The sequence below is a fragment of the Capricornis sumatraensis genome, chromosome 2, assembly GCF_032405125.1.
Source record: "Capricornis sumatraensis isolate serow.1 chromosome 2, serow.2, whole genome shotgun sequence".
NCBI lineage: Eukaryota > Metazoa > Chordata > Mammalia > Artiodactyla > Bovidae > Capricornis > Capricornis sumatraensis.
The window spans coordinates 210,536,237-210,551,255 of NC_091070.1; the positions used below are offsets into that span (position 1 = coordinate 210,536,237).

General features: G+C 43.4%; 1 protein-coding gene across 1 annotated transcript in view; it reads right to left on the bottom strand.

The window, feature by feature from the left end:
• The window catches only part of LOC138073846 (protein argonaute-1), a 30,720-nt gene extending 29,170 nt beyond the window's left edge, over positions 1 to 1,550 (bottom strand). The window contains exon 1 of the mRNA XM_068965774.1: positions 1,526 to 1,550. Coding sequence (XP_068821875.1) covers positions 1,526 to 1,550 — 25 coding nt within the window. The remainder of the gene's footprint in view (positions 1 to 1,525) is intronic.
• Positions 1,551 to 15,019: the final 13,469 nt, after the last annotated feature.

The window sequence follows — 15,019 nt, forward strand, 5'->3', positions numbered from 1 at the left end:
AAATGAATTCATGTCCCAAATGAAATAAAATTCATGTCCCAAATGGAAATTCTATTCTCCCCTCCAGATCAAACGGAAGTAGTGAGACAGATCTAAAAGATTCCAGACTGCTCCTCCCACCAAAAAGATAAGACGCCTAGGACACAGGAGGTGCCACCACCCTCACCCCATCCAGGGACTCTGGCCTTCTTGGGACAGTCTTGCCTCAGTTTCCCCTCTAATCTCCTTTTCTCCTGATGGTGAATAAGGAGAAGTTAAGGCTATCACCTGGGACACACTATGGTGAAGGCTATAAACTTCCCCCTATCCCATACAACTTATATATGACAAAAGGCTCGCCTGACAACGCTGGGTCTAATAACATGGCTCTGACAATTTCTGGGGGAGTAGAGAGAGCAAAAAGAAAAGATACCCAGTAGGGGACAGCAACCATAAAAACATTAAGGCATAGAAAGATTAGGCTGTCAACTCAGGAAACATTCAATAGAGAGGTCATTATCCTTGGATTAAAAGATCCCAACTCTGCTCACTATTGAACCAGAAACATGCAAACCAGGCAAACAATCCCTTCTACGGAAACCAGGTCCTGGCCTTGGTCCCTCAGCAACCAATACATTCTCTAAGGCCTGTCTTCAAGTAGGACCTGTCCCTAACCTAAAACATTGCTCCCATCCGTCTTTCCTCATCCTAGTGGCAGAATAAGAAACTTGTCCATCTCCCTCAACCTAGTCTTGGCAAATTGAGACTGAAGGTTTCAGAGTCAAGCCAAAGACGCCCAAGATGGGGAAGGGACCCATTTCCATTTGTGTCCTGCCAGCATAACCTAAGAGAGACTACAAGCCATCAGCGCGCTCCTTTTACCAAGTCAACCTGGCGGGGCTAGGGGTAGGGGGGTTCGGGCGGCCACGCCCCCACCACATCGGGCAGCCCCTTCCAGCTGCCACCTACGCGCATGCTCCGGCGCCTCCACTCCAGCTCCCAGACTTAAGGGGGGGAATCCCAGGACTGGATCCCCACCCACTGCCCCCTGACCCTCGCCCCCGCGTCAGGCCCGGCTGGGGCGGAGCTCACAGCCCAGCTCTGGCGCCTTCTCCCAAAAGACATCAACCCAGCCCAACCCATACCGGCTGAGCCCCCGCCCAGGGCATGCGGCAGCTCTGGGCCCATTTGTGTCGACCTCCCTCTCCTGGACACCTGGAGCCCGCCCCCTGCCACCTGCCGGGCCTCTCCCTAGGCCTCCTGGTACCTCCAGGAGTCCTCCAGTGCGTTCAGGCCCTTCTTCCAAAGCACTTCCCACCTCCACGAGTGCATACAGGCTCCTTTGATAAATGGCCCCCGTCTCAGAGCTTCCCTTCGCAAGGTTTCCCCCGGAACTGCACACAGCCCCCTTCAAACTGGGCCCCCCATCTCAGAAGAGCCCCGTTCCCCACTCAGGAAACCCTTCCTCACTCCGAAACCCTGCTCTTCACGCAAGAGTCCCCTAGTCCTTGGAGCATGCACCGTCCCCGCTCCTGGGGGCCCTTACCTGCTCCCGAGGGTCCCGCTTCCATCCCATATACCCGTGCGGAGATCAGGCGGCCCGGAGACTGTGGAGTCCAGCGTGAGGGGCCTAGGTACCCCGCACGTTTGCTGCCTGGGCTCCCGGGCCGGGCTCGGCTGCCCCCCCAAGCCCGGCCGCTCGCGCCGCCGCCCCCGCAGCCTCCGTTGCCGCCGCCGCCGCGGAGCCTGCAGCAGCTCCCCCTGCGAGCGCCCGGCCAGCTGCCAGTGCGCAGGCGCGACCGCCAGGCCCAGGGGGCGGACGGGAACGAGTCAAACGGGGCGCTCCGACGGCAACAAAGGCCAATGGAGAGGGGCGGGGGCACCGGGGACCGGAGGCAGCGGCCCCTGGCGGTCACCCATCGCCATGCAGCCCGGCGGGAGGGCTCCGGTAAAGGCGCCGCGGAACCGCGCAGTGGCGTAAGTGGGGCGGGGCGGGAGGACAACACACCCCCAACCCCCACCCCGCAGCAGCCTCCGGCCTTGTCTTTTCCCCAAACATGTTCCTCCAAGCCTACACACAACCTCCCCCCATTCGCACAGGGCTACGCGCACATTGCCACCTCATTCCCAGGCCACCCTCACACACTCCGAGAGCCCCATCACCCAGGGGCCCTGCCTCCCACCTCTCCTCCCAATCACCCTCATCCTTCAAGCCTCGGCTGCAAAGCGACTGCCTCCGCGAAGCCTTTCTCCGTCCCTAGTCACTGAACTCACTGACGCCACCCTATCTTCCAGGCCGAGCACTAGGCGCTGAGACCAGAGATATGAAAGAGACCCTGCCTACCCTGGAAGATGTCACCGTCTCAACTTAAGTGCATCTACTGAGCTCTACCTACGGGCTGGGAAGCACCTGTCTCCACTTTCTTACAGCCCACGCTTGAATTCAGTCAATCCACTTCTGACCTCACCACCTCACTTAACACACTTTTTGTGTCAAAATTCAAAGGATAATTTTCAATTCTTATTTCGCTGCAGCATCTGACACTGTGCCTCTCCTCCCTTTTTGAGTCTTTTATTTGGCTTCAGCATTTTCTGAGGTCTCCTATTGCCTAAGTCCTTTTCGGTTTTCTTCAAGAGCCCCCCCCCTCTTGTTTTTGATCCATTGAAAAAAGTGTTCACCTTGTTTTCAAACCTAGCTGTCTTCTCATTCTACTCTCCACTTTTTTGCTTCAAGGTCTCATCCATTCTTATGGCTTAACTATCCTTCCAAATCTCTATTTCCAACCATGTCTCAGACTCATATTTCCAAGTGTCTGCTGGACAGCTCCACCTGGATCTACCAGCACTTCAAATTTTAAGAGTTCAAAACCAAACTCTTATCTTTCCTCCCACAAAAGTGCTTGCCCTATACCTCCTGTCTCTACAAAGGGCACCTTCATCCCAGAAATGACCGCTTCTCTCTCTCCCTTGCTTCTAACCCTATACAGCAGTTCACAAAGTCCTGACCTGTTTACCTGCTCATATGGTCTCCTGACATGCTTGTGAAGGCTCCCTGTGCTGATGCAGGCCCTTATATCTTGACAAAAGTATCACAGTCACCTACTTGTTAGTCTCAGTTTCTAGGAACATTTCTCCTATTCAGTCTGCATCAATTGATAGGTGCTAAGAGACCCAGCTCAAACATCACTTTTCCATATATTCATTCATATATATTAATCCATCTGTATTTTTGATGCCTACTTTACACCAGATGCTAGGAACTCAAGAAGAGAAGCCATACCCAGTCGCTACCCACTAGGAAGATTAATTTCTGACACTTTTCATAGTATGCTTTTTGCTTTTCTCCAGGAGAGGTTCTGCAACAACAGGTACCACCTGGAGGGCTTGTTTAAACACTGATTGCTGAGCACCACCTCCGGAATGTGTGATTCAGTAGCTCTTGCTGCTGCTGTTGCTGCTACTAAGTCACTTCAGTCATGTCTGACTCTTAGCGACTCCATGGACTGCAGCCCACCAGGCTCCTCCATCCATGGGATTTTCCAGGCAAGAGTATTGGAGTGGGGTGCCATTGCCTTCTCCGAGTAGCTCGTGAGTGGGATCCAAAGAATACATGTTTTTAATAAGTTTTCCAGATGGAGCTGATGCTGCTGACCTAGGGGACCACACTTTGAGAACTACTGCTCTACAAGAGGAGAAGGCAATGGCACCCCACTCCAGCACTCTTGCCTGGAAAATCCCATGGACGGAGGAGCCTGGTGGGCCGCAGTCCATGGGGTCGCTAAGAGTCAGACACAACTGAGCGACTTCACTTTCACTTTTCACTTTCATGCATTGGAGAAGGCAATGGCACCCACTCCAGTGTTCTTGCCTGGAGAATCCCAGGGACGGGGGAGCCTGGTGGGCTGCCGTCTATGGGGTCGCACAGAGTCAGACACGACTGAAGCAACTTAGCAGCAGCAGCAGCTCTACAAGATAAAGTTAAGAACAAAGACTCCAGAGCCACAGTGTTTTGCTTCCAACCCTGATGCGGTCATTTACTTCAGTATTCTTGCCTGGAGAATCCTATGGACAGAGGAGCCTGGCAGGCTATGGCCCCACAGGGTCATAAAGAGTCAAACACAATTGAAGTGACTTAGCACACACGTATGTGTCACAATTTCCTCCTCCTCCATTTTAGAGGGTGAAAATAGTACCTACCTCATTGGACTATTATTAATGCATATAAAAGCTTAGGACATTACCTAGAAGAATGCAGGCAAAGTATTGGCTGCTCCCATAATTACTGTCTGCTTCTTGCACTACAGTCTAAATTCTTTAAGAACAGGGACTATGTCAAGATGCACTTCAGTCTCCCTTTAGTGCTTCGCACAAGCAGTGCCCGGAATGATTACTAAATCTAGATAGATCTGAATCAAGGCATCAAAACATCCTCAGAAACAGCAAGGTCTTTGCCTTGGTGTAACTAAGCTGGAAGCTCAGCATTCTTTAAGAAGAGTTTGAATCTCCTGTCCTAAATGCCAAGCCTCACTCTGTGAAAGGCACCTTAACTTTGTGGAAAGGCACTGGTCACTATTCTAATCCACCTCCAAAGTGGCTAGTGGAGTCAAGCCTGGCTCTGGCCTGCGGGTCTTAATGCAGAGAGTCTTCATCATCAAGGATTTCACTCTTGGCTAGGCAAAGTAGTAGAGTATAAAGGAATTCCAGACAGCATCTTGTTTTTTTAACGCAGACAACTTCTTCCAGTAATTCCTGATGTACCTTCCCAGAAAGCTACTGGCTCCTTCTGTCTCCAGTTTAATCCCTGCATCTCAATTCACAGCTAATTCACACACAAACACGTCTACTATGTGGGCCAAAACTCAGGTCTTTCCACTTACACACCTTCTCTAAACCTACAGTTTCTGGCCCCCAAACAATAAGAATGGCTTAAGAAAAAAAAAAACCTGTATCTCCACCAGTGCTTTCTTTTTAAAAATACTTATATAACAGCCTCTGTGTGACCCCATAGATGGCAGCCCACCAGGCTCCCCTGTCCCTGGGTTTCTCCAGGCAAGAACACTGGAGTGGGTTGCCATTTCCTTCTCCAATGCATGAAAGTGAAAAGTGAAAGGGAAGTCGCTCAGTCATGTCCGACTCTTCGTGACCCCATGGACTGCAGCCCACCAGGCTCCTCCGTCCATGGGATTTTCCAGACAAGAGTACTGGAGTTGGGGTGCCACTGCCTTCTCCTATAACACTCTAGGGACAATGAAATCAAGATAGTATAATAAACATAAAATCATATACCCTTCTATCAGGAAATGAATCACCAACACTTCCAGCATACACCATTTCTTTTTATCAATAATAAAATGTATTTCTTATATCAGGAGAAATTTTTAAAAATCAGAAATCATGAACAATGGAATTAATAAATGTCAGCTTGTACTTTGGAAAGATGAAACTGGCAGACTTTTAAAAATTAGGGTATCATTCACATAGGTAAACTACACATATACAAAATATAAAATTTAACCAAACCTAACATATGTATCATCTTTCAGTGGCCCATCTTTTTGCCTTTTCATACTGTTCATGGGGTTCACTTTCATACTGTTCATGGGGTGGTAGAATTCCAGTTGAGCTATTTCAAATCCTAAAATATGATGCTGTGAAAGTGCTGTACTCAATATGCCAGCAAATTTGGAAAACTCAGCAGTGGCCACAGGACTGGAAAAGGTCAGTTTTCATTCCAATTCCAAAGAAAGGCAATGCCAAAGAACGCTCAGACTACTGCACAATTGCACTCATCTCACATGCTAGCAAAGTAATGCTCAAAATTCTCCAAGCCAGGCTTCAACAGTACATGAACCGTGAACTTCCAGATGTTCAAGCCGGATTTAGAAAAGGCACACGAACCAGAGATCAAGTTGCCAACATCCACTGGATCATCGAAAGAGCAAGAGAGTTCCAGAAAAACATCTACTTCTGCTTTACTGACTATGCCAAAGCCTTTGGCTGTGTGGATCACAACAAACTGTGGAAAATTCTTCAAGAGAGGGGAATACCAGACCACCTGACCTGCCTCTTGAGAAATCTGTATGCAGGTCAGGAAGCCACAGTTAGAACTAGACATAGAACAACAGATGGGTTCCAAACAGGGAAAGGAGGACATCAAGGCTCTATACTGTCACCCTACTTTATTTAACTTATATGCAGAGTACATCATGAGAAATGCTGGGCTGGATGAAGCACAAGCTGGAATCAAGATTGCCTGGAGAAATATCAATAATGTCACATATGCACATGACACCACCCTTATGGCAAAAAGCAAAGAAAAACTAAAGAGCCTCTTGATCAAAGTGAAAAAGGAGAGTGAAAAAGTTGGCTTAAAGCTCAACATTCAGATAATGAAGATCATGGCATCTGGTCCTATCACTTCATGGCAAATAAATGGGGAAACAGTGGAAACAGTGACAGACTATCTTTTTGGACTCCAAAATCACTGCAGATGGTGACTGCAGCCATGAAATTAAAAGACACTTGCTCCTTGGAAGAAAAGTTATGACCAACCTAGACAGCACATTAAAAAGCAGAGACATTACTTTGCCAACAAAGGTCCGTCTAGTCAAAGCTATGGTTTTTCCAGTAGTCACGTATGAATGTGAGAGTTGGACTATAAAGAAAGCTGAACGCCGAAGAATTGATGCTTTTGAACTGTGGTGTTGGAGAAGACTCTTGAGAGTCCCTTGGACTGCAAGGAGATCCAACCAGTCCATCCGAAAGGAAATCAGTCCTGAATATTCACTGAAAGGACTGATGCTGACGCTGAAACTCCAATACTTTGGCCACCTGATGCAAAGAACTGACTCATTGGCAAAGACCTTGATGCTGGGAAAGATTGAAGACAGGAGCAGAAGGGGATGACAGAGGATGAGATGGTTGGATGGTATCACCAACTCAATGGATTTGAGTTTGGGTAAACTCCAGGAGTTGGTGATGGACAGAGAGGCCTGGCATGCTGCAGTCCATCAGGTCACAAGGAGTCGGACACAACTGAGCGACTGAACTGAACTGGACTGAACATGTGTATCAACCTGTGAAACCATCATCACAATGAAAACAGTGAACATATTTATAGCCCTCCAATTTTAAAACTCATGATAGAGATTTAATAAATATAAGGGAATTAATTATTCACTCCAGTGGGCTTCCCTCGTAGCTAAGCTGGTAAAGAATCTGCCTGCAATGCAGGAGACCCCGGTTTGATCCCTGGGTCGGGAAGATCCCCTGGAGAAGGGGTAGGCTACCTACTCTGGTATTCTTGGGCTTCCCTAGTGGCTCAGACAGTAAAGAATCTGCCTGCAATGTGGCAGACCTGGATTCAATCCCTGAGCTGGAAAGAGTCCCTGGAGGAGGGCATGGCAACCCACTCCAGTATTCTTGCCAGGAGAATCCTCATACAGAAGAGCCTGGTGGGCTACAGTCCATGGTGTCACAAAGAGTCAGACACGATTGAGTAACTAAGCACAGCACCCACTCCAGTATTCTTGCCTGGGAAATCCCATGAACAGAGGAGGCTGGCGGGCTACAGTCCATGAGGGCACAAGAGTCAGACACCACTGAGCGACTAACAGTTTCAAGGGAATTTTTTACATAACTATAGACTTGATCAAACTTTTAAACTACATACAACTTTTTTCTTTAAAAACTGCAAAGAAAGGAATAAAAAGCAAGAATTAAGCAACAATTAAAGAGAACACTGAGAAAGTTATCAAAAATTGCCAAAGAATTTCTGGCCCAGATGGTTTACTGTGTAATGCGTCCACCCATTCCTTAAAGAGATAATTCTGCTCCACATTATATGAATGGTTCCAGAACATGAGAAAAGGGGAAATTTCCCCAATTTGTTCACAACAGCAGATAAAGATCCGCATCTCTTATCATACAATGATATTACAAAAAGAGATCTCAGGAATATGGATGTGATAATGACAAACCAAACACTAGCCTACAGAATTCTGTAAGAGATTTATTAAAATTATGATAATATGAACACCTAACATTATTAAACATTTCCTTAATATTAAGTGCCAGATACTGTTCCAACACTTTACATAAGTTAACTCACATAATCCTCACAAAACTCCTGGGGTATCACAGAACATACAAGTGAGTTTGGGCTAAGGAGCACACGCAGGATATTTTATTATCTTTAAAAATAAAGACACAGAGAGGCTAAGAAGCTTGACCAAGATCACACAGTTTGCAACTAGCAGAGGTAGAACATGAACCCATGCTGGATGGTTCCAAAATGAACATTTTTAACCACAACATTATATGATATTATTATTAAAAGAACAGCATATCACACACATAAGGGTAATTCAGAAGTGGTTCAAAAATAAATTTATACCATATATGTAGATTAATAAAAAAATAAACCTGATAATTGTAATAGAAACACTGGACTGGAAGAAACACAAGCTGGAATCAAGATTGCCGGGAGAAATATCAATAACCTCAGATATGCAGATGACACCACTCTTATGGCAGAAAGTGAAGAGGAGCTAAAAAGCCTCTTGATGAAAGTGAAAGAGGAGAGTGAAAAAGTTGGCTTAAAGCTCAACATTCAGAAAACGAAGATCTTGGCATCTGGTCCAATCACTTCATGGGAAATAGATGGGGAACCAGTAGAAACAGTGTCAGACTTTATTTTGGGGGGCTCCAAAATCACTGCAGATGGTGACTGCAGACGCTTACTCCTTGGAAGAAAAGTTATGACCAACCTAGACAGTATATTCAAAAGCAGAGACATTACTTTGCCGACTAAGGTCTGCCTAGTCAAGGCTATGGTTTTTCCTGTGGTCATGTATGGATGTGAGAGTTGGACTGTGACGAAGGCTGAGCGCCAAAGAATTGATGCATTTGAACTGTGGTGTTGGAGAAGACTCTTGAGAGTCCCTTGGACTGCAAGGAGATCCAACCAGTCCATTCTGAAGGAGATCAACCCTGGGATTTCTTTGGAGGGAATGATGCTAAAGCTGAAGCTCCAGTACTTTGGACACCTCATGCGAAGAGTTGACTCATTGGAAAAGACTCTGATGCTGAGAGGGATTGGGGGCAGGAGGAGAAGGGGACAACCGAGGATGAGATGGCTGGATGGCATCATGGACTCGATGGACCTGAGTCTGAGTGAACTCCAGGAGGTGGTGATGGACAGGGAGGCCTGGCGTGCTGTGATTCATGGGGTCGCAAAGAGTTGGACACGACTGAGCGACTGAACTGAACTGAACTGAACAATATTTGATAAATTTTAATCCCATTCTTGGGCTTCCCTGGTGGCTCAGCTGGTAAAGAATCCTCCTGCAATGCAGAAGACCTGGGTTCAGTCCCTGGGTTGGAAGACCCCATGGAGAAGGGAAAGGCTACCTACTCCGGTATTCTGGCTTGGAGAATTCCATGGACTCTACAGTCCATGGGGTCACAAAGAGTCAGACACGACTGAGTGACTTTCACTTTCTTTCAATCCCAACTTAATAAAAATAATTAAAATCAATCACCTTAACAAGATAATAGAATATCTATCTTTAGCTAGTGGAGAAGCAGAAATGCTTTCCTATTTTTAAGAAATAAATGAGGTCACTCTTTACTACTATTTTAATACCAGTTTGGATATTCTAGCCAGAACAGAGAGAGAAATAAACACATAATAAAAAAATCTTTATTTTAGCTGCAATTATATAATAAGAAAATATGCAGTCTCACTAATTTTAAAATTAGTAAGACTAAGTGGAAAGATTAGAGAAAATAACAAAAATCTACAGCATTCACTCCTAGAACAAGTATTAATTAATTAGAAACTGTAATGGAAAAATAGCTAATTTAAAATCTTAGGAATAAATTTAATGAGAGATGCTTGTGATCTAAGAGAAAATTTGTAAGAATCAATAAGAAGACATATTAAAAAAAAGCCTGGGTTAAGTAGAGAGAAAGGCCAAGTTCCTGGATGGGAAAACCAAACCATGTGTTGTCTGTTGGACAGACCCTTGCTATTTCAGGCCCAAGTTCTGAGGACTAGCATCAGGTATTCCCATCATTCCCTATGTATTGTGCTTTAGAAATACAAAGAGATAAGAATATTTGAGTCAAGTTAAGTTAAGAAGAGACAAACATACAGATGAGTGCTAGCCAATATAAATATATAATATAAATATCTAATTTTAGATTTCTAGTGGTCACATTATAAAAAGTAAAAAGTAATATGTTTTATTCAATTTCCAAATATCATTTCAACATATCACCAATGTAAAAATTTTAATATTTTACATTTTAAAAATATGTCTTTGAAATCTATTGCACATTTTATACTTATAGCACATCCTAAAGGAAATCAGTCCCAAATATTCATTGGAAGGACTGATGCTGAAGTTGAAACTCCAATACTTTGGCCACCTGATGCAAAGAACTGACTCATCTGAAAAGACCCCGATGCTGGGAAAGACTGAAGGCAGGAGGAGAAGGGGACAATAGAGGATGAGAAGGTTGGATGGCATCACCAACTCAATGGACATGAGTTTGAGTAAACTCTGGGAGTTAGTGATGGACAGGGAGGCCCAGCGTGCTGCAGTCCAGGGGTCGCAAAGAGTTGGACACAACTGAGCGACTGAACTGATCTGAGCACATCTTAATTCAGACTAGCCATGCATTTCAAGTGCTTAAGACATGTGGCCAATGCCTACTGTACTGGACAGCACAGATAGTCATTTCAATGCGATTCTGAGTAAGACAAAGGCAAGCATGGGTGCCATGGGAACTAAGAGGAGATAGTCTAACTCAGCCTCAGATAATCAGGGTAGGTTTCCTAGAAGATATACCTACTTAAACAGGCCTAGGAGGATTAGCCAGGGAATGGAAGGATGGGAGAAAGACATTCTAAGCAGCATCAGCTGAGAGCATGAAGGTGAGAAACAGCACTTCGACCAGGAACTCTCAATATTGCTATCCTAGCATAAAGAAGGAAGCAAGAAACACTGAGAAGAAGCTAGAGAAGTTCACCATTCCCAAATGTGCCCATTCTCTCCCCAGCCTAAGCCAGGGGAGGGGCTGCTGGGGGAGGGATAGAAGGAGCTGTCCCTGGTTCTGACATCCAAGGCAGATTTGCAGTGTAGTGCCACCCAAGCTGGAACTGACAGAGATTAAGCCTATTTCTTTGGGTCTTCTGAAGCACAGATGGAAGCCCCCAAACCCTACAGCTGGCCTGGTAGAACAGGAGAGTCCTTTGAACAGGCTAGCCCGTAGTGGGTTAGAGAATTTTAGGAACACCCAAGTCTAGGAACAAAACTCTGGGGTACTGAAGTTTAGGGTCAGGTATGTCCAAGAAAGGCATCCTCTTTAAAACAAAATAGATGCAGATCTACCATACCAAATGAACTTCAAAGATGGCAGTCACCCGGTGTTGTCTTATTTTAATCCCTTAGTGAATGTAAACTACAGCTCAACATTCCACTCAGAATCTATCTGTTCTGATTCTCGGAATCTATCAGTTACCAAGCTGCTGATTAATGGAAAGGACAGGGGCAGAACTAATTCTTGTTTTCTTCCTTCATCTTCATTAATGTATGAGGGGGCTCAATGGAAAAGGATTTATAATAAATATGGCCTCAGTGTATCAACGGGCCAAGGAAAAGGACAGTCTGCACAAACACAACTATATAATTTTCATTCATAATAAAGTCAATATAAAATAATAATCCTATATCCATTAATTCAAAAATTTTTTATACATACTCATTGAGCAAGATACTGTTAAGGAATTGGTACACTGGCATTTTATACCAGTAGGATCCTTTGGAAAGCAATGTGGCAATATTTATCAACAGCTATAACAATGTTTCTGCTCTGTGACTTACAATATGCCACCCAGTTACATACTGAAACACTTAGTATCAGACAAACCTGGGTCAAAGCTCTACCACATGTAAACATCTGACCTCAAAAAAAAGCATAGTCCCATTATTAACTGTAATTTCCTGATCTGTAAAAATTTCATAAAGTTGTGGGAGGATTTAATTAATGAACTGAATTCATTTGTGACCCATGGGGTCACAAAGAGTCAGACACGACTAAGCAACTTTCACTTTCACATTGGGCTTCCCTGATAGCTCAGTTGGTCAAGAATCCGCCTGTAATGCAGGAGACTTTGGTTCAATTGGGAAGATCCCCTGGACAAGGAAACAGCTACCCACTCCAGTATTCTGGCCTGGAGAATTCCATGGACTGTATAGTCCATGGGGTCGCAAAGAGTCAGACATGACTGTGTGACTTTCACTTTCACTTTGCTTTCAACTAATTAATGAATGTCAAAAGCTAAGCAGAGAGCTTAGTATTCATACATGCTGAATCCCTGATAATTCCCATGGCCCTCTGCTTTGTTCCTGGGGCAGGTCCTTACTTCTTTTCTTTCTACCTCATCACAATCATTTTCATGGCTTTACTTTCTTTTATTCTTTTAAAAACAATAAATAAAAACAGAAAATTAAGAGGAAAGAAAATTAATCACACCATTTAAAGGACAGTTTCTTATATCCCTATTCCCTCCTAGGTTGGGCTCCAAAAGAACCCTTATTACAGGCTGAGCAAGTAGAAGGTTGTCTGGCGTGAGCAAGTAGAAGGTTGGTGCTGCTGAATCCTAAAACACCAGAGGACTGAAAACACTAGAGAAGCAGGTTTAGAAAGAAAGATAATGAGTGTAGTGTCTGACAAGTTTGAGTGCCTGAAGGATATCCTTCATGGTTAAAAACACGGTGTGGAACCCCAAAATGATGTTACACTTAAAGATCCATATTTGAAAGTTACAGGCATATAGAGAGTATCTGAAGCCACAAGCATCAACAAGAACTTTCAAGAGGGGATGTTGCACAAAGACAGAAAAGAGCAAAGATAAAACCCTAAAAAACAAAACACTGAATACATGCCCTCCTATCAAAATGGTAATAAAATCCAGTAGATTCTACCTCCTAATATCTTTCAGTCCTCTCTATTTTTCTAATCCCTACCATTATTTATCCAAGTCCAGGTTACCATAGCTCTTACCTGGATCAGTGCAACAGACTCTTCATTCTCTGTATCTACTCTTGTACCCTCAGATCCATTCTCTAATTGCATATAGGGTGATCTTTCAAAAATAAAAATACATATTCAATCATTCAGTAAACATTTACTAAATGCCTCCAAAGCAGTGAATAAAGCAGACATGTAGTTCCCAGTTCTCACAAAGTTACAGTGACACAGATAATCAACAAGTAAGAAAAATAAAATTTATTTCAAGATAAATACTTGGAAGGAAAACAAAAGATTGATGTAAGGCAGAAAAAGAAAATAATCAGAGATGGCAACTACTTGACATCAGTTGTCAATAAAGATGGAGGTATTTCACAAGTAGGATAGAACTAAAATACTGATCATCAACATAACTTGGGAGGTGGAGTGATCAGGGTTAAAGTGTTCTAAAGGTCCCTGTATTGTTTAGGACAAGGATAAAGGTGTTGATTCATTTCAGAATTTGGTAAGCATACATGATGAAACTTCAAAAAGCTATTAAAAGAACAGAGACAGAATATAAAAGAACAGAAACTAAATCTAGTATTTTTAATATTTTATATATGTGTGCATACATGCTAAGTTGCTTCAGTCATGTCTGACTCTTTGCAACCCTATGGACTGTAGCCTGCTGGGCTTCTCTGTTCATGGGATTCCCCATGCAAGAATAGTGGAATGGGTTGCCATGCCTTCCTCCAGGGGATCTTCCTGACCCAGGGATTGAACTCACATCTCCTGTGGCTCCTACACTGCAGGTGGATTTTTTACCTCTGAGCCACCAAGGAGGCTCTATATTTATATATAGATACACAGATATGTATATCATGGCCATATTGTACTTATTTCTAGGAAACAAGGTGTTTAATATTTGAAAATATGTAAATGTCAGATTAAAGAAGAAAAAGCAATATGACTAGCCAACAGATGAAGGGAAAAAAATCACTTACTAAAACACAACACCCATTCACGATTGGGGGAAAAAAAAAAAACCTCTTAGCAAACTAAGAAACAGGGAATTTCTCAAACTATTAAAAAGTATCTACCAAAACCCTGTAACAAACACTGTTTTAATTACTATTATATTGTGAAAATGTTCAAACATACACAAAATTAGAGTGATTGGCATAATGAACTCCCATGTACAATGATATTTTACTTTTTTTTTTTTGGTCATGCCATGCAGCATATGGGATCTTAGTTCCCTGATCAGGGATCAAACTCATGCCCCCTGCAGTGGAAGCTCAGAGTCTTAACCAGGGAAGTCCCCAGAAATCAAGATTATAAGATGCAAACTTTATTCTTAATAGTAAAGCATCAGAAGCATTCTCTTCAAAATCAAGAATAAAACAAACAGGCCCTTACTTCTTTCAGCACTATACTGGAAGTCCAGCCAACACAGTAGGACCAAAAGAAAAAAGACTGGAAGGAAAGAAATAAAACAGTTATTATTTTCATATAATACACCTGTCAAAAATGAAAACTCCAAATACTCTTTAGACAAATTATTATATAAGAAATGAGAGTTTTTAGGAAGGCTGATGAATAAGAGATTAATATTCTTTAAAATCTACTGTATTAAAAAGATGACAATTTACAATAGTAATAGAAATAACACAGCACTGAAGAATAAATCTGGAAAAAGCCTAGACAGAAAAAAGTTATAAAAATTCTATGGAAAAATATTTTAAGAGACTTAAAATGGAGAGAAAGGAGAGAGAAACTGCTCCCAGATAGAAGCAGATGTATTGGACAGGAACAGACCTAGATGTATTCTCAAATTCATCTACAGATTCAGTGTAATCATAGTAAAGGTTCCACCAGGTTTGTGTGAGTTTGTGTGTATATAACTAGATAAGCTTAGTTTAAGGTGTTTATAGATGAACAAACACCCAAAGAATAGCAAAGATACTTACAAAGAAAAACAAAGTGGAAGAATTTGTCTTACTAGATATAAAATCTT